This window comes from Ischnura elegans, chromosome 3 (assembly GCF_921293095.1).
Source record: "Ischnura elegans chromosome 3, ioIscEleg1.1, whole genome shotgun sequence".
Taxonomy (NCBI): domain Eukaryota; kingdom Metazoa; phylum Arthropoda; class Insecta; order Odonata; family Coenagrionidae; genus Ischnura; species Ischnura elegans.
The window spans coordinates 115,490,246-115,517,892 of record NC_060248.1 but is presented as its reverse complement, the minus strand read 5'-3'; the positions used below and the strand labels follow the sequence as shown (position 1 = coordinate 115,517,892).

Sequence of the window (27,647 nt, the reverse complement as noted above, 5' to 3'; positions counted from 1 at the left end):
AAGAAGGATAGGAAGGACATAAGGCAGAGAATTTTGTTAGTGAGGGAGGCGATGAATAGGTAGGAGTTCTGGAAGAAAGACTTTTGGGTGAACGAGGGAGAGGAAGGAAGAGAACAGTACATATGTTTAGATAGGATGAAAGGGAGTGGGCTTCTTGGTGAATCGAGGAAGGAAGTCTACGGTGGGAGGGGAGACAGCCGTAATACTTCGTAAACACTCAGTGGACACCTACCTTAAACGATAGAATACTTAAATAATTAATCTGAGCTGACGCGTTGAAGAAATGCAGAGGATTCGTTGGCGTGGCGATAAAACTATAAATCTTTCAAATAGGCAATTGTTCACTTTTCAACAGTAAACATACCGAAATTTTTTAAATAAAATTTTGCAAGACATCAACTGTCACGTTAACTCAACTCAAATCTTTTAGAATTCATATTACAATCTTTTCCTATCTCCTCTGTAGTTAATAAATTTGAATTTACCGCGCTGTGATAACAAGTGGAGGCCTGAAAGCGTCAAGACAGCCAAGATAGCAGGCAGTGTTCCATATTCATCATTCGTGGAAATGATATGCACGGAAAATTTTGGCAGACTAAAATGTCATGTATTATTACTCGTTTAGAATATTTTCAGCTCTCATTGGCATACCACATCATCAGTATTTTTCTTTCAGTAAAGCGACATTGTTATCATATGTGGACGCTTTGCTGCGGACAACGACTTAAAAGAAAGGCATATTTCCAGAAGATAAGATTTGGCTGTGCGTCTATCCTTGAAATAGCTAAAGTACACTGGATTTTAATCTGACAGTAAAGAAACACGCGTTTTCCCTGATTGCGGACGAGTTTTTCTGAGCGTTCGTCGTACCACGCTTTTCGATCGTCTTCCGTTTCTGTCTGCTAAACATGGCTGAAAACAATAACAGAATTAGTTGTAAACACACACTCGTGTGGTAATATATTAGTGTGATTTATTATACGTTCTGTATGCAATGAAATATCGTTAGTTTAGGTTATAGCGAATTTTTCAAAATGAATGACTCGTATGCCGAGAGCTGTGGAAGGATGGACGAATATGTGGACAATTTCAAAGCGGAGGTACTTGAATAAATTTGATATTTCCATATGGATTTCCTAAATGAGGTATTTGGTCTATTTTATCTTCATGTTTAGACTTTCAAGAGTTATTTCGTTATTTTTTGATTAACAGAATGCTGCATTGCGAAGGAAACTGCAAAGTAAGGCTGAGGCGTTACTAATTCTAAGCAAAGAACTCGACCAATGTAGAACGCAAAGGGATCAGTTCAAATTAATGGCTGAACAACTGCAAGATCGTTGCTCTTCGTTAAAAAAGAGGTTTCATAATAAGGTAAATGAGTTTAATCATGCTCTTGTGTACTTTCTCTGATCTTTGATAAATTCGTTGACCAATACTTGCGATTTGTTATTTTTCAGAGCTCGAGTAGCCTTTCTTTGTATTCTGGTGGAGTAGAAAGTGAACATAGTGGTTATAGTGTAGCGCAAATACTTGGGGAAACAACTGAGAAAAACAAAGCCCTGCGTATTGAATTAGAAGACGTACGCCAAAGGCTACGTGATGCTCAGGGTGATGTCAAGGTAAGTTATATTAGATACGTTTATATTAGATAAATATTAGATAAATTTTTCCCTGAATCGTTTCCTCCGAAGGTTTAAAACTCTTCCATGTTTTTGCAAAGTATAAGCTCAAATTAGTTCCAGGACTAAGTTTGTACTTTGATCGTGTGAACGTGTTCTTACCATGAAAGAAGGACGTCCTCCTTCCACGTTGTGGAAATTGGCCCACCATTTTTAAGATAGGATCATAGGATTTGAATTCAGATCCTAATACTCTTATGGCGGGCAATGCTTTTATGTATTTTCAGGTACTCAGAATGCAATTAGCTCATCAAAAGTCAGCATCGGTGGTTGAAAGTGATCCATTTCCATCACATCAGAGGGAAGAGCTTGTCAAACAGCTGGAGACATTGAATTCTAAGGTACCTCGGTTCTTTCGTCTGTTTGTGCTAGTATATTTGTAAATATGCTTGCTCCTATCTTAATCATTTACTTTTTTCCAATACTTGCAGCAAGAATTTAGTAAGACCTTTAGTCCCTTTTCAGACTCAGTGGAAGTAAGATGTGGACCTCCTCATTTGTTTTATTCTTTCCGCACTGACTTCTAGCTTTTTTCTTCATTCAGAGGTATATATATTTCATCCAATTAGTTGAGTTATGTGTAAATTACTTTCATGGTTAATACTCTTTACTTTTAAATTACTTTCATACTTAATATCTTCCAGTTGAATTCGCTTCTAATTTCTCAAAGACATAGTCTTTGTATTTTCAAAGAAAGAAGAAGGCAGGGTTGTAACTTTGCTTTAATTTTGATCTTATATTTTGGGAGTATGATAGCCCATAGGGGTATAGTGTCAGGCTTCTCATTTGAGGCTCACTGGTTCATATCTTGGTCAAATCCAATGGACACACAAACAGAATACCTCATATTACACAGTGGCCTGGAAAAATCAACTGCCCTGAATGAGTGGTATCACGTGTCTGTGTTGGGCTTAAGTGGGTTCCACCCACAACCATCCGCATCTCAGTTTTGAATCTCTGAGTGAGTTAGTATTTGTATATCCTTACAGTGAATGAATAACTATGTTTTGAACTCGAGCATGTCTGTCCTCCCAGGACCGAACTCCATAATATCTGTACATGCTTGTGACCAGAGTACCTGCTTTCTGTGCTGAGTTCTTGGGTTTTAGATTTATAATCATAAGTTTGTGATGGTCATGTTTTCCTTAACATAGCAAATTTGTCTTTCTACATTCACCCCGATTTTTTTTGTTTTGAGAATTCAGTGGACTATTTTGCTGTTAGTTATGGATGCGAATGTTTTTCTCCAGTGTGTGGATGATTCACATTTATCTTAAGCATACACATATTTCTAGTTGACTGTGTTAAAGTATTCTGTCATTCGAATTTTGGCCATTATTTTGTGGCCCTCTTGGTTTTTTCAATTAGATTACAAGTTATCTTCATAGTTTACCCAGTCATTTTTTCTTCTTTAACCCATCCACTTACGGAAAACGGTTGCTATCTCAATGAAGTATTTACGGAGTTTATTTATTAGGTCCATAGATCTACAATATGTAATTCGATTAGTAGTCACAATTTCATATCATTAACTTTTACTGGGAAATCCATTTTTCTAAAAATGTACTCTAATTTGGGCAAATGTGCTTCTTACATATCTTTTTGTACTTAAATTTCAATTGAAATTTTATACTAAAAGAATATTAGGATGATAAAATATCTTGTAATGTTGCAATCAACTCATTTTTTCATGGCAAAATAACTTGTCACATTATACCTACATAGTGTCTTATTTTTCACCTTATTATTTGACTGTCGGATTTAATTACAAGTCCCTCAATTACTGACCTTAGCCAACTTTGTGCATAAGATGGAAGAAGAAATAATCATATTTATGAAGTTTTCTCAGACTTTTGACCAGGTCAATGGGTTTATTATTGCTAATGTTTCAGTGAATAATTCTGCCACCACCTCCAGAGTTCTAAACAACATTTATGAAAAATAATTTTTTTAGTCCGTGAAAGTAAGGTTTATTAACAGAGGGGAAACTGGCCATACTATAGAGAAGAGACTGGAAGAACATCAGATCTGCATGAGGCTTTTCCATCGAGGTAAATCGGTAGCAGTGGCAGGCACGTAGCCGGAAATTTGTTTGAGGGAGGTCTGTGGTTTGTGTGTACTAATATTTTGTTTGCATAATGCTAGGAGTTAAATTCATCATTCGTTACTGGAAGAAATTATGAAATGTAACTTTATTTAAAATGGCAGCACCAAAGGATAGATGCCCCTGGGTTAGTGGTCTTCGCAGCAGATCTTTTGCTGCGTGAGGAAATATTTTGGGGGGGTTGAAGCCCCCAAAGTCCCCCCCATTTGAATGCATGAATAGCTGAGCCTCACAAATGACCATCTTTTTCACTCCGAAAAGACCCAATACCTCCATAAGACATCAAGGTTATGGAGCTCGCAAAAGATCTTTTCGCTGCGCAGTGGGCAATTCGAGGACATGGGCAGGGGAACTCTCAGGCCGTTTTCCAATTTGCAATTATTCACCCTTCGTGCACTTTTTGATCGTCAACTTACGGATGTGACGACAGCAAGGGTGGATCTAATCAGCGAGGGCGCAAGGGAACGAAGGGTAAGTGAACAAGGGAACGTGGATGCTCCCTCGTTTACGTGCCCTCGGAGGAAGTGGACGTGAAAATGGCGGCAATGGAAAATTCAGAAATCTTGAACTGGAGTTTTAAGTAATTTTGTGTTTATTATATGAGCTCTTTTACGTACCATCATATCGGCATTGTGAATTCTTGCTCTTCACATGCAAAAATATAAGTGTTAAGGTGAAATTAATTCTCAAATCAACCACTAAATGTCCTAACATTACCCTGTGCGTCACATTTCGTTGCTGTCAATAGTTCCCATTATTTCCGTTCACACTTTATGGCGCCAGTAGAGCATTAGTAAGGGAGCAGGGTGCAAGGGAGAAAGGGAACGAGGGAATGAGTGCATTCTACGTGGATTGGAAAACGGCCTCAAAAGGCTTGTGAATGGGAGAGGAAGGTTGTTTTGTGTGGAGCATCAGCAGCAATCCCTTCATTATTGTACCAACTCTCCCACTACAAGTAAGGGGTGACTCACCACTCCCTGTCCTCTAGCTCTGTCTCATTGCATGGCAAAGGCACACGGCCTGAAATTCTTCCATAATTTCAAGGGTAGGTCATGAAAAGAAGTCATAAAAATTATCAAGGGGACAAAATTTGTTCGGCTCATATTTAAATCTATAATTCTCGCTTTAGAATATTAGATTCGAATAAAGTTTAGGACTGAAGGTATAGCTCTCTCACAAAAGATCGTGTCGCTGTGCAGTGAGACAATCCTTGGGCTTGGGCCATGGATCTATCTAAATACTTGTGAATGGAAGAGGAAGGAGGAAGGCTGTGTGTGGAGTGTCGACGGCAAACCCTTTGTTATTGCTACTAACATTCCCGCTACGAATAAGGGTTTACTCACCACTACCTGCCCTATCTTATCTCATAAAAATGGTACACGGCCTGAAATTCTTCCCGAATTTTAAGGGCAAGTCTTGGCAATGGATGATTTCCTCACTTGCCTGTCAGCCTTGCCTGTGTGTGCTTCATACCTCTGTCCCATACAGCACAAACGGTCGCAAACTGGCATATAGTCCGTCTATTACACGTGTTTTATCTCGTGAAAAATCAGTCATTAGCCGAGTAAAAACGGAATGAATCTGGTGTATAAATGGTCTTATGTCCGCTAAAAAAACCGGATAATACACATGTATGCACAAGGAACCCAATAACGGGACCATTGTAGTTATTGCTTTCTCCACCAGGGTTAGGGCTTCTCGAAATAGTAGAGTTGATGACCGGAAAATGGCAGTGACCTCGCAAACGGTGGCACTTCACTTATACTAAACAGGTAATAAGACATAGGAAACATACTCGTTCAAAAAATTTCATTTATTGTCTCAGGAAAAGGTTCCTCAGTATAAAATAACAAGACATGTCTTGGTGTGTCCCTGGGTCCATTTGTATTTTGCTCACAACTAATTACAGAATTTCAACTTTTTCCTCAAGTAGTTAGGTTCCCCTACCATTCCTACTCTCTGTCTCGCTTTCTTCCCCTCTGTCCTTTCCATTCACCCCATCCCACTGCTATCTACCCTCTCTCTCAAACAGGACTTTGCCAGGTTCTTTTGCAAGAGCTTTACGGGATAGACTCTCCAAAGAGGCTGTGGATATTGAATTGGTGAGCAATTGCTCCTGTCATGATGCTGGTTTAGCCATCAATCCCCCCTGGAGGATTATCTTCCATGTAATTAAGAAAAAGAGGTGCCTAGTAACAGTCGGTGTAGTCAACATCAACTAACTTAGGGATTTAAAAATCTTGTTTTGTGTCCTGAAGATTGTGGCCATGGAAATGTTGGCTCTATAAACCCTTTGAGCTGGTTTGAATCCCATGGGAACATCACAAATACGATACACAAGGAAAGTACATATATAGTCATACATCAGAAATAATTCTTTCTCTCTTCTTCCTTCCCTTAGTATTCGCAACTCAGGCAGGACCTCCAGGTTGTATTGGATGAGAAGGAAGAATTGGTGACAGAGAGGGATGCATACAAGTGCAAGGTTCATCGGTTGAATTTTGAGCTAAACACTTTGCTGAAAGGAGACAAGAAAAATGTCATGGACATTGATTCATTAGTGATGGAAAACAGGTTGGTTTATTTTTTAAGTCAATTCAGTGTGATTTGGATTTGACTTTGTTTAATTTTCAATTTTTGTTTTGGGTAGCTTTTTGGCCTTATATCTCAACCCGTTTTCTCCCACGGAAATCGCCATGTTCACTTCCAAAAAGTTCATTCTCAATTTTTTAAATTTTCTGTTTTTTTTTTAAATATTTTTTGCACGTGTATTAATGACATAGGATGCTGAAATTTTACTTGACCTTCAGAATGTATTACTGTTTATTGTGTATAATGTAATTGTATCTTTCATTAAGACGCAACAAATGAGGTATAGGCCCATGAACCATTGTCCCATGTTCTTGTAATTAATAAACTAAAGCTTCATCATTCAATGCATTGGAGAACTCCTTTGATTGCGAAAATAATTAACTTGATATGAAAGGTTTTGAGTTTTTGTAGGTGGAAGAAATATGAAAAAGCTGAATAAGTGGAGTATGGTTGATAGTTTACTAGTTCCTTGTGAAAATTACGATCTTCCCAATGGCAAAATACAAATTTTATGCGAGCAGTTGTTATTTTTTTGATAAGTGGTGATTTTTTTCATTATTCATGTTGGGTCTGCTAGAATGTATTCCCCATCAGAAGGTTTTAGTTATATTCGCTGTACATAGTGTTAGTACCTCATTGGAGAAATTTTTTAGCACTTCTTATTCCAAACACTGACATTATCACGTCTCCTACCTATACCACCAACTTTTGCCTTCTTTGAAGCTGTCGTGAAATTTTTTATCCTCTCAATGAATTTATTATTCCTCTTTGTTGAAATTTTTTGTCACAAAGTACTGCCAGAAAGTGTTGTCTTCCAGAAATGTCTGTTCTCTCTAATATTTTTGTGGAATCTCCTTTCATGATCATCATTCACAGCAGAAGGTCGACCGCTCTGAGCCTTATTGTGGATACTTGTTCATCTATGATGAAACTTCTTATTCACTTTCTCTGCATTCCATCCTTAGTAGCATTTTCACTGTAAAACTCTTGAGTGTGACAATGGATTTTGGCTTGGTATATGTTCCATGCGTTCAAAAACTGAGTCACGTAAGGAATCCAAAAGTAGATAAAGTGTGGCAGGTGTACTAATAGCTTTAAACATTTTAATTCCATGCTCACAAAAGCATGAATTAAAGCAATCAAAATGGTACAAATTGTAGCCCATAAATCAAGGAGACTAATTTATGTAGATGAAGCGACAGCAGCAGCATTGCAGTGACACTAGAACAATACAGTACAATACCTCCACTGCACAAACACCCACCAAATAAAATCCGCTCATCTAGTACAAATGGGGCTACAAGATAGTGGATTTGATTCGGTGGGCGATTGTTGAGAATTTAAGCAGTGGAGGTATCACGTACATACTTTCTTTCTAGATACAATTCGGTTGTAAAGGAAACAATATACCGTACATGTGTGAATATAGTCCCCCTTTTTTTTCCAAAAATGCCTATGGTAAAAATAAAGGGGGGGACTATTCAAACGCATTTTTTTTAACTTTTCCTAAGACTGAACCCTCAAAATTAGGGGGGTGACTATATTTGGAGAAATACGGTACATATTGACTGTCTAGAATATTGAAATCCAATCATAATTAATCAATCATTTCAAATTACCTTTTATTCTGATCTCTTAAAATATTTTCATTTTCTAACCTCACAGTAGCGATGTAAAAGACTGGCATAAGTGGTGATTCCAGTGTTCTGAACCAATATAGAGTATGCATTATATTAACCTGCAAAAAGCAGTCCATAATTGGTCTAAAATACAATGTTGTCATATAGTATTCCTTTTAGGCTTGAAAAATATATGCAGCTCATTTTCATGAAAATTTTTTGAATGGAAATAAGCAGCACATCTGCCATAGCAAATGGTGTGTGGTCGGCCTTGTATTTTATTGTGGAATGATTTGTAAAAAATTAACTGTTTATTAAATTCTTCCTTTCAGGTATCTCCAAGATCGTTTGCAACAAGCAGAGGATGATATGAAGCTCACTAGTCAGGCTTTGGCAAAGTACAAGGTTAGAAAGTGATTTTGATATGAGTAAAAATAGTTTTTACCCTTTCTTTTATGAAATATTTTTGGTGACAGATGAATAAACTTTAACCATAATTTTTGTTGTAGGTTGCTTTTTTATTGGACTTTATTGAGCTAGTTTATTTCATATTCTCATTAATGGAATTTGTTTTCCATTTTTAATCTGTATGTTGCCATTTATTTCAATTATGAAATTTTAACAGGGCTGCCTTAAAGAAAACATTTGCTAAGTTATCAAATTTCCTTGAATATTTTACATCATCATCTATGATACATACTTAATTCTCATGATTGTATGTAATATCATAAACAGCTGTATCTTACCTAACTTTTACTTTAGTGATAGCCCTAATTAGCCCAATTAAGTAACCACCTCACTAATCATATCTCAAATGTAATGTCCGCTAATATTATAAACTGATCTTAATGACCTTTTCCTCTTTCAATTACACTAACAAATAAGTTTATTTGTGGGCAATTTTCCATGTTTCTGCAGCACAAGTGTATAAAAGACATTGAGCATTTCTTTTGTGATAATGAGCATGCCTAAATATTCTATCCAAGTTCTTTGGGTTCTTGTGTATCGTCTGCTCTAAATCATGGTTCATTTGAGGGGTGTTGTATTTTTTCTGCCGATATAATTATATGCATGCCATCCAAAAATCTTCTATAGCTACTATCATTGCATAATATTATTCAAACTAATTAATGCTCATCTAGCCTATTTGCATTATCTTTTGGTGAAAATATGGAAATGTCATTACTAACAGGGAATGCTGGAAAAGAAGAGAAATAAGGGTACTGTTAAACTTGGAACTAACAATAGCTCAGGAATGCTAATGACCCATAGACAAGGTATGTAATGTAAATATTAAATTAACATCTTTACCATTTGTAAAATAATCAATGTGATGTTATTGTAAGCACGTTCTGTCCATTCCAAAATCCTTCTATATTTCTCCTCTCAAATCATTGGAATCATTGTCAGAGTGTGAGTGTCACACTATGTGCATATTTTGAGAAGCGGTTTTTCATTTTGATTAACAGCACACCATCATGTTGGATGAAATCCATGGGTATAATATTGAATATAGCCTTGTAGCTGCTAATGGGATCCTACTTGTAGCTTGTATTTGACAATAATGAGGCAATATTGGGAAAAAAACATTGAAATTACAGTAAAGCCTCTTTACATCGTAATGGAGGGGGCCAAAACTTGAGCAATAGGGTGGTTTCCTATTATTTTTTTATTGCCTAAATCGAAAGATTATTACTCCTGGAGTACGTATTTCGCGCTTTTAGATTTTTAAATGACGATATCTATTTTTCACGATTAAATGAAAAGTGAAAAATTTCAAGCGCGCAAAAACGCGACGCGTAAGTAGGAAAGTCCGTGCGCCGCATTTCTGGTTCCCCCTCTCTCCTTGTGAAGTGACCTTGATCGAGGCTCTGAGCGCTGATAGGACGCAGGATGCTAGCGGATAGCCGAGTACCTTCCTGTCTGGTAGCGCAAGGCTTAAAAAAGGTTTATTAATACCTTATCAAGCGAAGAAAACTTTCCGACCTTAGCCAGTTTTAATAGGTGATATTAAAACATGTTTCCCTGAGCTCTGTGCCTCATGCATGCATTGGTAACCTCAGACGATGCGTAACTCCTATCCTCTCGTGTAGAAACTAGGTCCCTGTGACGTCACGCGGAGCGGAATCGCATGGGCGCCAATCTGGCCTTTTTCAAATGAGGATAAAATTTGACCCTTGTCATTCGTCTAAACCGGTATTTCAAAAACCAAATAATTTGTGTATTATGAATACACTAATGGTGGGCAACGAATCGCAATCAATGCCTATCGTTTTCTTTGATGAAGGAAACTACCCTATTTGATGTATGGAGGTTCACTGTAGAGAGGTTTCAGTGATAGGCACCATTTTTTCATATCCTCCAGAAATGAAGGCAGTAATGTCTTTTAAACCAGAATATTTATGTGTTTAAGCAAACATTCATGCATTCGTGAACATGTATTTATTATTTAATAATTACAGAAAGCGAGTGCTATGGCATGATTTTTGCCATGATTCGAGATAAAACGATGTGATCTCTCTTAATTCAACAGTCACTAAAAATGATTAGGATTGTTGGATACATTTTTTCTTATTTACATTTTGGTATGCTCCCATATTATCAAAATGCCCGCAACTAATGATTAACCTTAAAATTACAACAAAGTAAAGGTGTATAATAATAAAAAATATGGGTGAAACATGGGTCATTCCATGTATGTAATCGCTGCTGCGTTAATGGTCTCTAGTTGTCTCGGTACGATTTGCAGAAGTAGTTTGGCTGTCTTTATATCATATCATTGTGGTATATCATTGGTATGATTAGTGGAGGTTTTACGAGATAAAGAGGTTCACTACAAAGAGGTTTGCCTATAAATTTACATGTAAATCTAATGGGACCGTAGGGGTGGTATGATGTATGGAGGTTTATGATGTAAAGAGGTTCACTATACAGAGGTTTTACCGTAATTTGTGTATTCTTCGGGCAAATAAAATGAACCACCTTCGTGCGGAGTAAGGCCGACTTTATCCCAAAAAGCTGCGTCTGAGGATGTGAAAACTTTGCACCCACTCCACTTGTGGTGCATTATGCTGGGTCGGTGGCGTAGCCAGGAATATTGCTCAGGGGGGGTCCAAAACCTAGGGGGAAAATGTTTGAAAAACAGGTTACTCATTAGAGGGTTGTAAACTAATTTTACACTTTTAATTATCGAAAAAACTTCATTTTTCAAAATGTTTTGTAAATTCATGATTTATCAATATTTGGGGTTCTTTTTAGTTTCAAAGTAAGTGAGCTTTTATATTTAGGGGGGTCCGGACCCCCCGGAATGTCCCCCTTGCTACGCCAATGCTGGGGCAATAAACAACCCTTCTTCAGGACAGTTAGTGGTTGAGGATGAACTAGCTCCAAGCAAAAGGGAAAAATATGTCTTCCTTTTGTTTTTCAGTGGCTGTGGTTTCGTAGAGCTCTCAAAATGCATGATATCATTAAAATTTATCATAAAATGTTGATAAAAAAAACCAGATTAATTCCCATTCCATGAGGATATCAATAAAAGCTATGAATAAGAGCTACGTTGCTCACTACAAAGACTAGAAATCATAGTGGAATCAGTCAGATTTCTATTCTTCCACCCCTGCCTTGATGCCTATTGTAATGGATTGTTCAAGAGAAGAGGTTATTAGGGTTATTTGTTGTTACCTGCTAACCACAGGTTAGCCCCAGTAACCAAGCATTTACCATGTTTTTGTGTAGCTCTCAAAGTGCGTGAAATCACTAAAATGAATCATAGAACGTCATTGAAAATCCAGATTAATCACCTTTTGATGAGCATAACGATCTATGATCAGAGAGTAAATTGCTTGTTTAAAAGTAGAAATTATAGTGCTCACTCCCAGGGGTGGTCTGGCCATGTCGGCCGGTCTGCGATCGTCAAGGGCCCCAAGCAAATTTTAATTATATCATGCATTTTGAGAGCTCTACAAAGCCACAACCACTGAAAAATAAAAGGAAAACATATTTTTCCCTTTAGTTTGGAGCTAGTCCACTCTCAACCACTCACTGTCCTGAAGAAGGGTGGTTTATTGCCCCGGAACAGTGCCAAGGGGGGGGGGGGGATTATAGTGGGTCGGGGCCCCCCCCTAAAGATAAGAGTACACTTACTTTGCAACACAAAAGAAACCCCAAATATTGAAAAATCATGAATTTACAAAACATTTCTTTTAAATGCTCGCAACTATCATGAATCGTATATGAAAGGTGTATTAAAGTGACTCATTACTTGTGCCAAATTGTTTTTTGCCATTATTTATTTCTGCATTTTTATTAGTTGGGTTATTGGCAACATACTACTCACTGTAACAAGTTTGTATAAAAATAGATACAATTAAGATGTCAAAGGATTTAAGAGAACCTTATGCTTTTTTGCCAGGGTTTTCGAAAAGGTTATTTTAGAGGTTTTTTTTTAGATTTCAGTGCAGTTTCAAGGAACGAATTCTCCAAATAGATAATTTAACCTTAATGCATTGTTAATTTTTTAATTAGCTTTGAAATTCTCTCTTCATAATATTTTTTCTTTAAAAATTTCGACTTTGCGAATTAACTTTTATCTGTTTTTTAAGAGTAGTAATACATACATAATTAAAAATCCATTTCTGGGCATCAAATTTCCTAAAATTTTCCCCTGCTTCCCCGCGCATCCCCCGGATAGTAGGCCCCCATCATGAGCCCCAGCTGAGGGCCCCCAATCACCCTATACCGCCCCTGCTCTCACCTTTGCCTCGGACCCTCTTGTCATTGAAGGTTTGAGTGAAGTCATAGTAAGGGTTGGATGAGTGGACCAAAATCTGGCCCCCTCAACCATCTCCAACCAGTAAAAGTTATCTGAGGAATTGAAAGGCTGTAAATCATTCCTACCATAAAGTAAACAATCTTTTCTGGTCACAGCACAAATTGGGAATTTCTGAAAAATTGATCTTGTGATTTTTTGACCTAGTTAAGTTTCATTTTTTTACTCTACACATGCAATAAAATCTGGATTTCATAGTATTCGTAGATTTTCTTATTAGAAGGGTTGTTTACATTTATAAAATTCTCACTTAATTAGCATCAGAAATGTGTCACAATTATGGCAGTTATTTAATGAATTTTGGTCTAATATTCCTCAGTGTAATGGAGTAATTTACTCCAAGCCACTATTCAACAGAACACATGTATACATCCTTTGTAGATTATAAAATACTAGCATGTGTTATATGAACTTAGTTTAGGGTCATTTGAGATTATTTCTGAATAAATGAATACTTGCGTTGTTGCCAAAATGTTGACCAAACCTTCTTTACCAAGCACTTTTCATTACAAAACGTTTCGAGCATTCCACCTCAAAATGGGTGATTATCTGACCCTCTTGGAAGCCATTTCCTTGCAAATACATTGTTTGGGGTGAGGCCTGTATGAATGTAAACTATTTGTAAGAAGCAGAGTGGGGGTGGGTCTTTGTAATATCAAGTCCTCTATCAGCTCTTTTGAGAATGCTGCCCTGGGTCCAGACCTCACTTCTTTTTTCCTCAAGCTTCATCTAATGTGGGTAACTTGCATGTGTAGAATCTGCATGGATAATTTTCTATAATCTCGAAATGTTACAACAGTATGACAACAACCATTTCTGTAGTCAGTTATTTCTACTCTGTGTGGAATATTAGGCCAAAATAGCTCGTCTTTAAGACTAGATAGCACCCTGGAAAACAAACCAATCACCTTGGAAAATCTGGAAGTATCTGGGAATTTTTCAATTAATATTTAAAGAACACCCTGGAGGTATCATGGGTTTGTGAAATATCAATATTTAAAGAACACCCAGGAGGTATCATGGGTTTGTGAAATATCCTTATGTACATAGTTATTTTAATTGTTTTTACATAGTGAAATAGGGCTGTGAAAATTTTTTTATGTATTCTTCTATGCGGGTCTGTGAGCGTAATGTATCTCTTCTCTGGAGACTTTAAGTTTTATTGTGCCAAGACATGCCGATATGCTTCAAATACCGATTTACAGGTTAACACATTCAGTGCAGAGCACGTCAACTGACCAGGTAGGGCCAGGAGCCCATTCTCCACCTCTTATTGTCTTTATTAGTTTTATTTGTCTGTGAGCATGTTTGTTTTTGTTTTGATTTCTTTTTGCTGATTTGATGCTATGGTGATGAGAGATAAACGAAGATTGTTAGGCAGAGAGCCATCTTGAAGTGAATGTACATAAGATTGAGTTTAAAATACAGTGTGTCAGGAGATTTTCCTTGGTTTTAATCGCTGTGATACGTTAGTACATGACTAATATCCACTTCCAAGTCTTCCGATCATGTGTATGGCCTTCAGCAAGCTTCCAACTTTAGAACCGTGTGTGCCGTTTGTAAAAAGCAGTATTTGAACGGAAGTTATGGCGCAGAAACCTCCCTCTATTTTTCTTACTTACAATTGTTAGTTTAACAGCCAATTTTGATGACTTTAATGAAAATCAGGCCTGCATTGAATGTGTTAAAAATTGGCATTCATATGCTTGTGAACATTAATTGCATGTTCATCTCAAATGATGGAATTGTGTAGTATATAGGTTGTAGTATATGATGGAACTGTGTAATATTAGTGATTTTAATTTATTTTTATTATGTCCGTGGTATTGTTATACTTGCAAATACTCACAGAATGCAGATTCGAAGGCAATCAAAATTATTCATCATTAAAAGTCAAACAGCTGTAGTAAATGCTAACTCTATGCTGAGAAGCTCTTAAGTGTATATCTACTGATAGTTCTGTCTCTACCCTAAACTAGTTCAACAACTTGTGGAGAAGGGGACAGCTGCTCAACTTCCTAACACAGCAGCAACTTTGTCTGACATGAAAAGTCTCTGTTCTGCCCTCCTGGAGGCTCTTAATGATAAAACACTGGCTCTATCCCATCAGAAGAAGGCTAATAGGTAATTTACTCATTCTGTTTATTCTTTTTTATTTTTTAATGGAGCTGACCCTTTTGTCACGATAAATATCTATTCCAGGGGATTGACCATTAAGTGTATTCCATCAAGGATAAATGTTGAACCTGCATCATTTCCAGAAAATGAATTAGTTTATAGGGCATAAGTACATGTAAATTTTGCTATTCTGTAAATGCTTTTCATTTACAAATAAGGCATAGGTATGTTTAATAAGGTACAATAGACCCCCTTCCGATGTATTTGACTTATAAAAAATAGGTTCAGCATTAAATTGGAGCTGATTTTGCACTGTCTTTTGAAAATCTTCGAATTTTTTTCCACTCACACATCGTCATTTATGTGCATCAATGTATTATTAGTTGTAGAACTCTGGTGAGGAATTTTTCAAAAATACAGTTTAAAAATATTTTTCTATTCACACTCATCCCCATCGGTTTTCCTTGCATATGTATTCCATTCCTTGTATTAGGGTCATTTACATTGATATGTCAGTGAGGTGAAATGCGTGATAAGAGTAAAAATAAAATTTCTGTGGGAGATAAATACTTTGTTCTTTCAGCATAAATGCTGTACATGCATTCTCATGTACCTCCCACCATTGTGTACGATCCACACCTTGTTTTTTGGGCAGTGAATATAGGAAAATAATAGTTTTCAAAAAATTAGCTCTAGACTGTGTGTATGTATCACTAAAACAACAGCATATACATTATTGTGATGGAACTTTATTCCACTGTACGCTGAGGAACAATTTAAGTACTAGCTTTTGCAATTAATATCCACCAACCTCAGCAACTACGTACGCAAGGTGATTGTTACACTACAGTAACTGTGGGAGGTGGCATCATCAGAACACATCAACCAGCAGGGAATGATTAAAGAAATGGAGTGATAATCAGCCAGAGCTTGTTAAATGCATGTCATTCCTTTGGATACTATGTATTGAATATGGAAATACCTATGTATGCAGTGACGTACATATCTTTGTGTAAAGCACGCACCCTACTTTTGAAAAAGTAAAGCATGCTCTGTATTACCCTCAATTTCTGAGATATTTTGGAAATGTTCACTTTTCCCAAAAACCAAAAAGATTTCAAAGAACAATCGATGAATATCACTACTATTTAGAATCCCTTATGGAATTATTGGAGTCCTGAGGAATCCTCAGGAATAGCCAAGAGTCGTATACCTATTCACAGGGATTCGCATGAAATCACCGAGTGTCTTTAGGACTCATAAGGATTTGCAGAGATTCTTATAGGATTAGTAATACCCTCTATATAGAGATACTGTAAACTCCAGCTTTACATGATGTTCCACATACAATGCACTCTGCAAGTGATCAAAGTTAATTTTTCGCATGCTTTTCAAAATTAATAATGTCTCTGATTTTTTTTCCACTGGCAATAATATGACATTATTTCCGGATGCCCAGTGGCATAGCCAGGAGGGGTATCCAGGGGTTCCGGACCCCCTCCAAAATATAAGTACACAATTATTTTCCTTCGTAAAAGAAACCAAAATGTGTATTGAAAAATCATGAATTTACAAAATATTTCTTTAACAAATGAAGTTTTTTCAATTATGAAAAGTGCCAAAATTTGTTTAAAACCCATTACTTAGTACTCTGTTTTTCAAAAATTTTCCCCCTTTGTTTTGGAGCAACAAAATTCCTGGCTATGGCACTATAGATGTCCATGGTACATGAGAAAATACACTACTTGAATTTTCACTAATTGAATAACTACCTATATGTATGTGAACTGCATTTACCTTATGATCTGGAATTAGGTATTGGTAAATTTTCAATAACATTAGGAGGATGTACAAAATTCTTGACCCACTTTTTCTGAAAGTACATATTTTACGCAACTCGCATTAATAAACTTAGTAATATCAGCAGCTGTTTACCGAAATGATTGAAAATATTCTGCTGGAAAGTTTCATAAAATCATTCAATAGGTTTAAAACAATGATATGTATTTACACCAATGGAAAGCTTCATTCAAGAACATTATTTACTCAGGAGTGGTTAAAAGATAAGGAATACTTCCTTGGGTTTTTTTTTTCGTGTTATAATACTTTAATGATCACCTACACATCTTACGGATGCCAAAATTATACAGTCTAGTTTATAAATTGAGTATTATTCTGATCATGCTAAAAATGAAATACCTTTTACATGTTAACACATGTAGGACTAAATGTCAAAATTTCTAAGTCATCAATTTGACTTGTATGATTTGTTCTGCAGGATATTGGCTAGTCGCATATCAGAGTTGGAATCTCGCTTGGCCTCTCTCCAAGGGGGCAGTGTTGTGGCGTTTCCCTCTCGCCACTTGCTGGAGGGGTATGCAGGATCTGATGTGGACCGAGAAGTGGGGCAGTTGCTCGCTGGAGTGGTCTTGAATGCAGACGGCTCCGATGAGAGGGAATGGAAGTCCACCGGCCTCTGCAATGGAGTGTCCGAGCATGGAGACGAAGGGAAAGTTTCGAGGATGAATGGAGATCCGAATGATGATTCTCGGGAGAGTTCCTTGCCAACGAGTCCTGGAAGTTCAATCGGAGCTGCTGAAATGGTGAATGGCAGTGACATTCAGAGTCCTAGGCGTGAGTATTTTGCCCCTCAAAATTTTTCAACAACTGGGTTCCCAGGGATGGATTTTGATTTCTATCGATGCCACTTAACTCATGATGATATCCAAAAAATGGAATATGTGTTGGATATATTCTGCGGTACTAGCAATTGGATATTAATGTAAATATTTAATGAACGAACTACTGAAGTGATTGAGGAGGAAAATATCCCCGAGGATCTGAGCTATGATTTTCCCTCCTCAGTCTAACATTTGCGATTACAGACATATTTTTTATATTTGGTTGAATGTAGAAATGGTAGTTGAATTTGGTATTTAATTTTTGGATTGAATTTTGTTATAAATGCTCACTGGTTTACTCATTTCCATAGTTATTACTTGTGCATATTTATCAAGTGTGCTTATCCTCATCTGTAGATTGGAAAATGTTTGTGGTATTTCAAGTGTCAAGTATTGAAAAATTGTGGTATTGTGGAATTTTTGGTACGGAGTAACAATTATCAGGTGTTTGATAGCTTCCTATCCCTGAACACTGCATGAAACAAATGACTTTGTATGCAGTCACACACATGAGCTCAACTTTATGTACAAAGGCTGTTTTTTTTCCAACCTCCAATGGGTCATGAACAAAAGATTAAGAAGTGATTGATTTAAAGACAAGAATTGATTGATTAAAAATCAATTCATTGCTAAATATTGAGCACACTTGTGTTGTCCTTTCGAAATAATGGCCTCGGTGATGGAAGAATTTGTTGTGCCTGTGGACAAGCCATCCCTCCATCATAGGATGTTGCCGCCAGGAACTTACAATGAATTTTGCCTACATCTTGAAGCTCATCACCCTCTTGAAAATGCTTCCTTCCTAGCCACATCTTCATTTCAGTGTAAAGATGAAAGTCACATGGCACTAGGTCGGCACTGTACTGCAGGTGATCATAAATGTCCCATTGAATGAGAACGGGCATAATTTTTCTCTCTGAGCAGCTGCAATAGCATTAAAATCCTCATTTATTGGCATAAAGGTCAAGACAAAACAATGCTGAAGCTATTCAGCAAATTTTCTGGCTGTTGTTCCTCGGTGCACACTTGGCGGGAGAATCATTTGAGGCAGTGTAGCTAATTATTGCCACTTACCTTACACTAGCAGCTTACAGTCAGAATTGACTTGAGCATATGGTACAAAGGACATGCAGTTGCCCTATCTGAGCAGTACCCACCTGTCGCTGGTGTGGTGCTTTTGCTGAGCAATCTGAAGTTGAAAAAAAACTGTTCTCAAACCGAAGGGTGAAGTTCACTATTAAAAAATACAAATTTGGCTTAGTCAGGATAAGTTGCCACACAGTGGACTTGCGACTTCAACACCTTATTTGGTTAAATCCATCCTGAAGTTCACTTTTGGGAGATGGCTTGGTGGTGTGATTGGCTAGAATGCATGACCAGCAATCCCGGCTAAGCCAAATATTTTTTAATGGCAAACTTCATCCTTGACTCCTATTTCTAGTTATTACCATATTTGCCCTAGTGAAACCCTCTTGTAAATTTAGCTTTAGACCCAGCATTCGGCACCTCTTTTGTAAACATAAAAGGCTCTTTTACTATTTTTTTTAACATTTTCAATAGTAAAGGGATTTAAAAAATTAATGAACAGTGGCAGAAAAAAATTAACGCAAAGCTCATTGGCATCTGAGAGTGGCAGGTTCAGGAACTACTTGTCCTCCAAAATTTTGCCCTCATAATGCTCTCATACTACTGGGAATTTTAAAACTATATGCCCCTTATACTGGGGAAATAAACATATCCGTCGCCTTATAACAATGCACAAAAGATCCAGCCCTCGCCCTCGACTCACCTAGAATGGAAACTACTCTCGTCGGGACATCAGTGGACACAGCCGACATATTGAGCATTGAGACTGCCCTAAAACGCAATCATTCCAGTGGTGTAGTGGGTAAATTATCATACCACGAATCAAAGGTTCTACGGATCAAGTCCCAGTGATGGATGACTTGATGCTACAAACACAATTAACATTTTTCTGATCTTAAATCTTCACAATGCATATCACAAGGTCCTTAGGATGTTTCATGGCTCTTGAATACTTACATGCTTATTTATTTATTGAAATTCAACTACCATATTGCATAACCATTAGGGCAGTTGACTGTGGAGTGGCTACCATTTCCAAGTCGTCCAGCCCAGCTTCAAGGCCCCTAACCATTAGCTACATGTGCGATGTGTGACGGCCTATGCTTCTTCTCACCTTCAAGGGAAAACTCCTATTGAGTTCCTCACAGCAGAATGAAAGCACTTTCTAGGTGTGTCGCGGGTGAAGCATTCTTCGGCGAATATGGCCAAGAATCCGTAGCTGGATCTTTTGCACCTTGTCATTATGCGACGGGTATGATTATTTCCCCAGTATAAGGGGTATATTGCTTTATAAACTACCGGTTGTACGAGAGCATTAGGAGGGCAAAATTTTGGAGGACAAGTAGTTCCTGGACCTGCCGCTCTCAGATGCCAATGAGCTTTGCGTTAATTTTTTCCGCCGCTGTACCTTTATTTTGCCAATCACTTGCTTACTTCACCACTTACTCTGGCAAAAAATTGATAGTTTTCTAGGCTGGTTTGTTGAAAATTTTGGTAAAAATCTAAAGTAAATATGTAACAAAAAATAAGCTTATAATGGTGAATTATAATGATTCGAATAAGTAAAGGGAATAATAATGGTTCTGGAGTGTATATTAGAAAAATTAATGCGTACTGGATGTCGTCTATTATTCTCCTGTGGAGGCAATTGCCAAGTGCTGCACAAAATGCCATTGAAATTGAGTTGAGGTGCTTCTTTGCTCCCTCAATGTCTTTTCCAATATTTATTTATTTTTTTAAATATTTTATTCTCAAATCACCGAATACAGCTCATATTGGCCATTTTACATAGGGGTATTCAACAAATTTAACAAGTAAACATTCACGAACAAACTTGCCCTGGACAGGGGAAGCCTGCCGTGGTGGGACTCGAACCTGTGACCTCTTGTTTGACAGACGAGGACGTTACCCTGCTGCCACCGGAGCTGGCAAGTCATCTAATTTTCCATTCCATGATATTATTCACCCCGTGATTTCTTGTTTCATAATTCATGGTTTGAATTTATAAATTACAGATGAAAAGCATATGAAACAAGTGACTATGATGCTGCATGTTCATAAAGTCTCAATCTAATTTTCCCCACAATTCAAAATGGGCTCATCCCCACACTATTAATTACATACCTACTTTACTTTGGTGACAAATTTTTTGAAATGATTATTCCTTTACTCGGAGAAAGTTGAATTTAATAGTGTAAAGGAACTGGTGTTTGAGAATTCCAAAGTGAACTAATAATTGATAGTTACCAAATAATAATAATAGATTTATTGGTCGTTAAGTACCTAAATGGTTTACAATTGACCTCGTCAGTTCACTGTACATACATATTCTGGGAGGGGTGAATCAATTTGCACAGTTGTTCTCTGGGTATTGGAACTTTATTCCAAAAGACAAAAAGGATATGATACACCATACACGAATGGATCTAGCGAACTTCGCACCATGACTGCGGCCAACCGACCGAACCGACACACACGTACCGACCAACTTGGACAGACTCGACGGACTGCTCTAGCCCGAGCAGGCCACACACCTTCTCCCACACCGCAATATCGACAGTCAATTGTCACAGTATATATGAGAAATTGTCTCAACTACAACACCCCTCCTCAATTTCTCATACATCTTAAATTTACCCTATGCTTGCAAAACACTTTTGCTGATAACCCTTTTGTCAGTACATCCACCTCCTGTTCAGAGGAAGGCACATATTCAATGTAGATAACCTTAGAGTTATACAAGTCTTTTACAAACTGATATTTTATATCAATGTGTTTCATGTGTTTTCTCTTCCAATTTTCTACAGTCTGAATACATGATTGATTATCTTGGAAAATTGTTATTGGATCCTTCATATTAACATTCATTTCAGACATCAACACTTTAAACCATAACACTTCAGTCGCAGCTGCCGCTAAAGCAACATACTCAGCCTCAGTAGAAGACAATGCTACTGTACCTTGTTTCTTTGTGTTCCATACAACTAGATCACCATACATTTTCAATAAATAACCAGATGTTGATTTTCTATCACTACAATTTGCAAAAGCTGCATCGGCATAGCACAACAAAGGTGTACTTGAATTACCTTCATACTTTAAACCAAAATCAAGTGTCCCTTGAATGTACCTCAAGATTCTTTTTAAGCCTTTCCATTGTATTTCAGTGGCATTACTTTGAAATTGACTATAAAAATTCACTGCAGCACAAATATCAGGTCTTGTTCCTAGACATGCATACATCAAACTTCCCACTAGTTCTCTATATGGTTTAACACCAATGATACATTCTTGAGATGTCACATCGTTATCTGGTTGGAGTTCAATTGGAGTACTCACTGGTTTACATGATTCCATATTAAATTTAGTCAAAACTTTCTTTAAGTAATTTGTTTGATTAATAAACAGACCATCACTAGTAAAAGTTACCTTAATTCCCAAGAAATTACTGGTAACACCTAAGTCTCTCATTTTAAATTCACCCATTAACTTTTGTTTCACCTCATTTAACAAATCACTATTATTTCCTGCAATTAAGAAATCATCAACATAAAGCAGTAGGTACATTACATCCACTTCACTTCTCATTATGTATAAACATTCATCAGCTTTACTGCTTTCAAAACCCAGTGCTCTTATAAACTCATCAAACCTTTTATTCCACTCAAGGGGTGCTTGTTTTAAACCATATAATGTTTTTTTGAGTTTACACACTAAACCACTTTTGACATTCAAGCCTTCCGGTGGGTACATGTAAATTTCCTCTTTAAGATCACCGTGTAGAAAAGCATTCTTTACATCTAATTGGTTGACAAATAATTTATCTTTGTTTATGAGACATAGCAATGCACGAAAGGTTGACAAACGTGCTACAGGAGCATAAGTTTCCTCATAGTCTATCCCTCTTTTCTGTGCACAACCTTTAATTACCAGTCTTGCCTTAAGTCTTTCTACATTTCCATCACCATCTTCCTTAATGGTAAACACCCATCTACTTTTAATTGGTAATTTACCTTGCGGAAGAGAAACTAATTCCCAGGTATTGTTAAGTTCTAATGCATCAAGTTCATCATTAACTGCTGCAAACCATAAATCTTTATCATCCCTATGTTGTAGTTCAGTATAACAATTTGGAACATCATTGCAGTAATTTGTTGCAAAGAGTGACACATCACAATTATTTTTTAAGTTAAAGTTATCAAGAGTATCATCACTCTTTTCTTTCACAGTTACTTCATTTGCAAATTCAGTCTCGTTAGGATTAGTGGCTAAGGTTACGTAATCTTCTAGATATTTAGGTTTTAATTTCACTCTACTACTTCTCCTGAGTGGTTCCTCACTTTCACCACTTCCCTGTTCAATTGGTTCAATCAGCTCAGTACTCTCATCTAAAGATTTATCTTTCCATGCAATATCCCAATTTTCAGTTACTGAGTCATTGTTAGTTTCAACAAAGATTACATTCCTTCCCACAATAACTTTGTTATCTTCTAATGACCACAACCTATACCCATTATCACAGTATCCCAACATAATACATCTTTTGCTTCTTGAGTCAAATTTACTATGTGTTTGCTCCTTCGGTTTGTGAAGATAAGCCTCACACCCAAACACTCTCAATTTGCTTAAGTCAGGACGTTCACCATACCACATCTCCGCAGGGACTTTACTTTCATTAAGGGCTGTGGTAGGACTTCTATTGATTAAGTACACTGCTGTCATCACAGCTTCAAACCAAAAGGACTTTCTCAACCGACTACCAACAAGCATACATCGAGCCTTATCTAGAATTGTTCGATTCATTCTTTCAGCAACGCCATTATTCTCCAGAGTTCCTGGAATGGTTAGCTCAAATTTAATTCCTTTTTCTCTAAAGAATTTCTTTACTTGGCTGTTCACATATTCTGTACCATTGTCACATCTAAAGGCACATATTTTAGTTGAAAAACGACTCGTGACTCTAGCTTCATACTGTTTTAAATATTCATACACATCAGATTTGGACTTAAGACCAAAAACAACAGTGAAATGTGTATAATCATCAATCAAAGTCAAAATATATTTAATACCATTATACGCAAGAGGAGTTATTGGCCCACAAACATCACTATGTATTCGTTCCAATGGTCTTGTGGTTTGAGATCTCGTTCTATTAAATGGTTGTTTCGTCTGTTTGCCCTGAATACATATTTTACACACATCTAAATTATCACATTTCAAATCACCAATACCATCAACAATTTTACAAAGATGTTTTAAATTTGGATTGCCAATATGACCTAACCTGGTATGCCAAACTTGATCACTTACACTTGAAAAAGCCTTTCTCTCAATGGCACACTCGTCAATGACAATAGGAAGTTTATAGATATTATCCATTCTTTCACCAACAACAATATTTGCATTACCTTTCTTGACATAACATTTCTTATTTCGAAAATTAATTTCAAACCCTTTCTTTTCTAGTCTTGAAACAGAAATTAAATTGAACTTGAGATTTTCCACTATTAGCACATTATTCATTTCTATCTTGTTTACTTTTCCATTCACAACTGCAAATGCTTTTATATCTCCTACTTCTTTAGCAACAAGAAAAGTATCTGACTTTGCTACCGTTATTTTTATTGGATTGTCAAATTGTCTAATATTATAGATCGGAGTTCCCACCTTAACAAGATGATCTGATGCACCGGAGTCCAACACCCAGTCACTCTCAGGTGTTGCGGTTTCGCTTACCACCGCTGATGATACTGCCGTTGTTTGGAAGCTGTAGGCAGGTTCCACCTCCTCTTCTGCCACCAAACATGCATCATTTCTGCCTCCGTTGTTCCATGGTCTTCCTCTGCGACCAACTGCTCGTCCACCTCTTCCATTCGAGCGCCCATGAAACGCTCCTCCTCCAGGCTTCCAGCACTGCACCTTCCTATGTCCTCTCAAGCCGCAATTGTGACAATTGAATTTGAAGCTTTCTTTCTTCTCTCTTCCTTCACTTTGGGTCCTCTGGTTGCCCCTCCTGCAGCCAGCAAAGGCCATATTCGGGACATCTCGTTCCGAAGCGACTGAATCTCTTGTCTCTTTCTTGTGTGCCTCGTACTCCTCAATCCTCACTCTAACAAACTCCATTTTCAATTCTGTTGCAGCCAGCGATTGCAGACTAGTTACAACTGTCTCATACGATGATGGCATCGTCATCAGGAATCTTATTACGGCACCGTCATCGTCAATTTTCTCGCCGGTTTGTTTTAGGGAACGGATCAGTCTGTCGAATCTCAGGCAGTATTCGCTAAACGGTTCCTCTGTTGGGTCATACACAAGCGTATGTAATTGTTTCGAAAGCATCATTCGACTCATCACAGACTTCTTCTCGAATCTATTCTCTAATGCTTTCCACACGTCAAAAGAGGTAACTTTGCTTTTGACTAGCTCCAGCTGACTATCTTGTATTCTCTGAATTATTAGACTTTTGCATTTCTTATCGTTCCTACGTAATTGCATAATGTCTTTCTGCTTCTTTTCTCGTGCGGACTCGTTGTCACTTGCTAATATTGCGTACGGTTCTGACAGGACATCGAACGACCTTTCAACATGTGACAGGACTTCCTTCTCATCTAAAAACACTTCCATTCTATATTTCCAGTCACTATAGTTCTTCCCGTCTAATAGCGGTATTCTATATCGCTCTTCTTCCATATTAGAAGTTCTAATCCACCACGTGGTCGCAAGTCACTTTCTCACTGTTTCCGGGATTTCTGGAGTTCCTGCGCTCGTAACCCCTGGGCCCTTAACCTCTGGGAGGGGTGAATCAATTTGCACAGTTGTTCTCTGGGTATTGGAACTTTATTCCAAAAGACAAAAAGGATATGATACACCATACACGAATGGATCTAGTGAACTTCGCACCATGACTGCGGCCAACCGACCGAACCGACACACACGTACCGACCAACTTGGACAGACTCGACGGACTGCTCTAGCCCGAGCAGGCCACACACCTTCTCCCACACTGCAATATCGACAGTCAATTGTCACAGTATATATGAGAAATTGTCTCAACTACAACACATATAATTACAATTTGCAACTTAAATAAAGAACAGGATTATTCAGAAAACCATATCTGCTGCATGAGTGAAAAACTCATTCACGGAGTACAGCGATTTAGATGCTAGCCAGGAGTGTGCAACAGATTTGAATTTTGTACAGTTGCTTCCTCTTGCAGACTCAGGTAAATGATTGAAGAGCTTAATGCCCATGTTTGAAAAGGAATTTTGTGTTATATTTAGTCTCATTTGACCTGCAAATAAGTGATTATTTCTTCTAGTGTCATGGTCATATATGTCGGATCTTATTGTAAAAGACTGGAGATTGTCTTTCGTATGTACATGTACTCTATATACATACAGACTGTAGACGGTCAGTATATTCAGTTTCCTGAATAATGGCCTACAATGTTCAGTAGAGGGAGAATGAGTTATTATTCTTATGGCTTTTTTCTGTAGCAGAAAAACAGATTTTGTAGCTGGGGCATTACCCCAGATCTCTAGCCCATAACTCAAGTGACTGTTGAAAAGAGCATAGTAAATGGAATTGAGATGTTCTGAGGGGATTAGAAAGCTTAGCTTCCTCAATACGTACAGTGATTTTGAGAGTTTTTTTGTGATCTCTGAAATGTGTGCAGTCCAATTTAGTTTTGAGTCTAGGTGAAATCCTAAAAGTTTTACTGTGTGCGCCTCGCGCATTAGGGATTTTAGGCTACAGATGAGATTTTGCGTTTTGTCTTTATTTAGTGTAAAACCATTAGCTTGAAACCATGTTGTGGCTGTACTTAGATTGCTGTCAAGAAGGCTATTGGCATCCAATAATTTTTTTCAGTTGTGCAATATTGTTGCATCATCAGCATACAGGATCGAGTCTGATGGGAGGTTGTTGGGGAGATCGTTTATCATTATTAAAAAAAGTAAAGGTCCCAGGACAGAACCCTGGGGAACTCCATATTGAATTTTAATTGAAGAAGATTTTTGCCCATCCAGATCGACGCATAGAGTTCTACCAGAGAGATAAGACTGGAAATAAAAAAGTAAACATATGCCAAAGAGCAAATTACCAAGCGAACTCCATGTGGTGCGCAAGTTGAAGTCACATATCTAGAAACATGGTTATATTTTTCAGGGCAACATCACGTTATTAGATTTTAATTAGTTATTATAAATTTATTATATCTCCCATCAATTAATGATTAGAAATAGTATAGTATTTTATACAGTACTGTTAATGTTGCTTACTGTGAGTGACAGTTCAGTGAGAACACTCACTAAGTGAAACGTCATGGAAAAATTTCATTTTGTGTTAATTATTCCAGTGTAAGTTACCTATATGTTGAGTCACTGGTAAGTAAACGTGCAGCCTTCAGTAGAAAATTTGCCCCTGTGACACTGTGCTTGTGTCTGCTGATTGTGACCTATGTCTTAGTGCCATTATTGTTTCAGGACTGGCATGTGACGAAGTCAGTGAAATAGGAGATGATGAACTTCCACCGCAGTTGCAAGTCCTTGTGTCTAGAGCTATGGAAGAAATAAGAAACTCAAGTGTTCCAAGTACGGATGAGATCTCAAAGAAAGGATCAAATCCTGAGACTCAATAATATTATCAACAGCTTAGCGTTGATGTCCATATCATAAGTATTAATCAAATGGAATATTTTATTGAATGTTAATATTTCTCTGATTTGTTGTTATTCATGCATTTTTTCATCATGAGAGTAAAGGTGTGTGTGCACATCTTAATCGGCGGATGGTTTATGTGCCTGTAATTCCATATGGATGCTTATCATGTTGATTAAAAGGGAATGGAACTCGGCTGTGACCATATGCAGTTAACGCTAGTCATTTTGTTGTGAGGCATGTATAATTGCATTGTGTGCATTAAATCATTTTATTCTCA

The 27,647-nt window shown here is 37.3% G+C and overlaps 1 protein-coding gene across 1 annotated transcript; it reads left to right on the top strand.

The window, feature by feature from the left end:
• Window positions 1–559: 559 nt before the first annotated feature.
• LOC124156399 (coiled-coil domain-containing protein 149) lies at window positions 560–27,647 on the top strand. Its single transcript, XM_046530938.1, has 10 exons — window positions 560–1,100; window positions 1,213–1,371; window positions 1,458–1,619; window positions 1,907–2,020; window positions 6,185–6,357; window positions 8,327–8,399; window positions 9,187–9,271; window positions 14,802–14,946; window positions 17,219–17,574; window positions 27,194–27,647. The coding sequence occupies exons 1-10, from the start codon at window positions 1,035–1,037 to the stop codon at window positions 27,346–27,348; spliced, it is 1,488 nt and encodes a 495-aa protein (XP_046386894.1). The 5' UTR covers window positions 560–1,034; the 3' UTR covers window positions 27,349–27,647.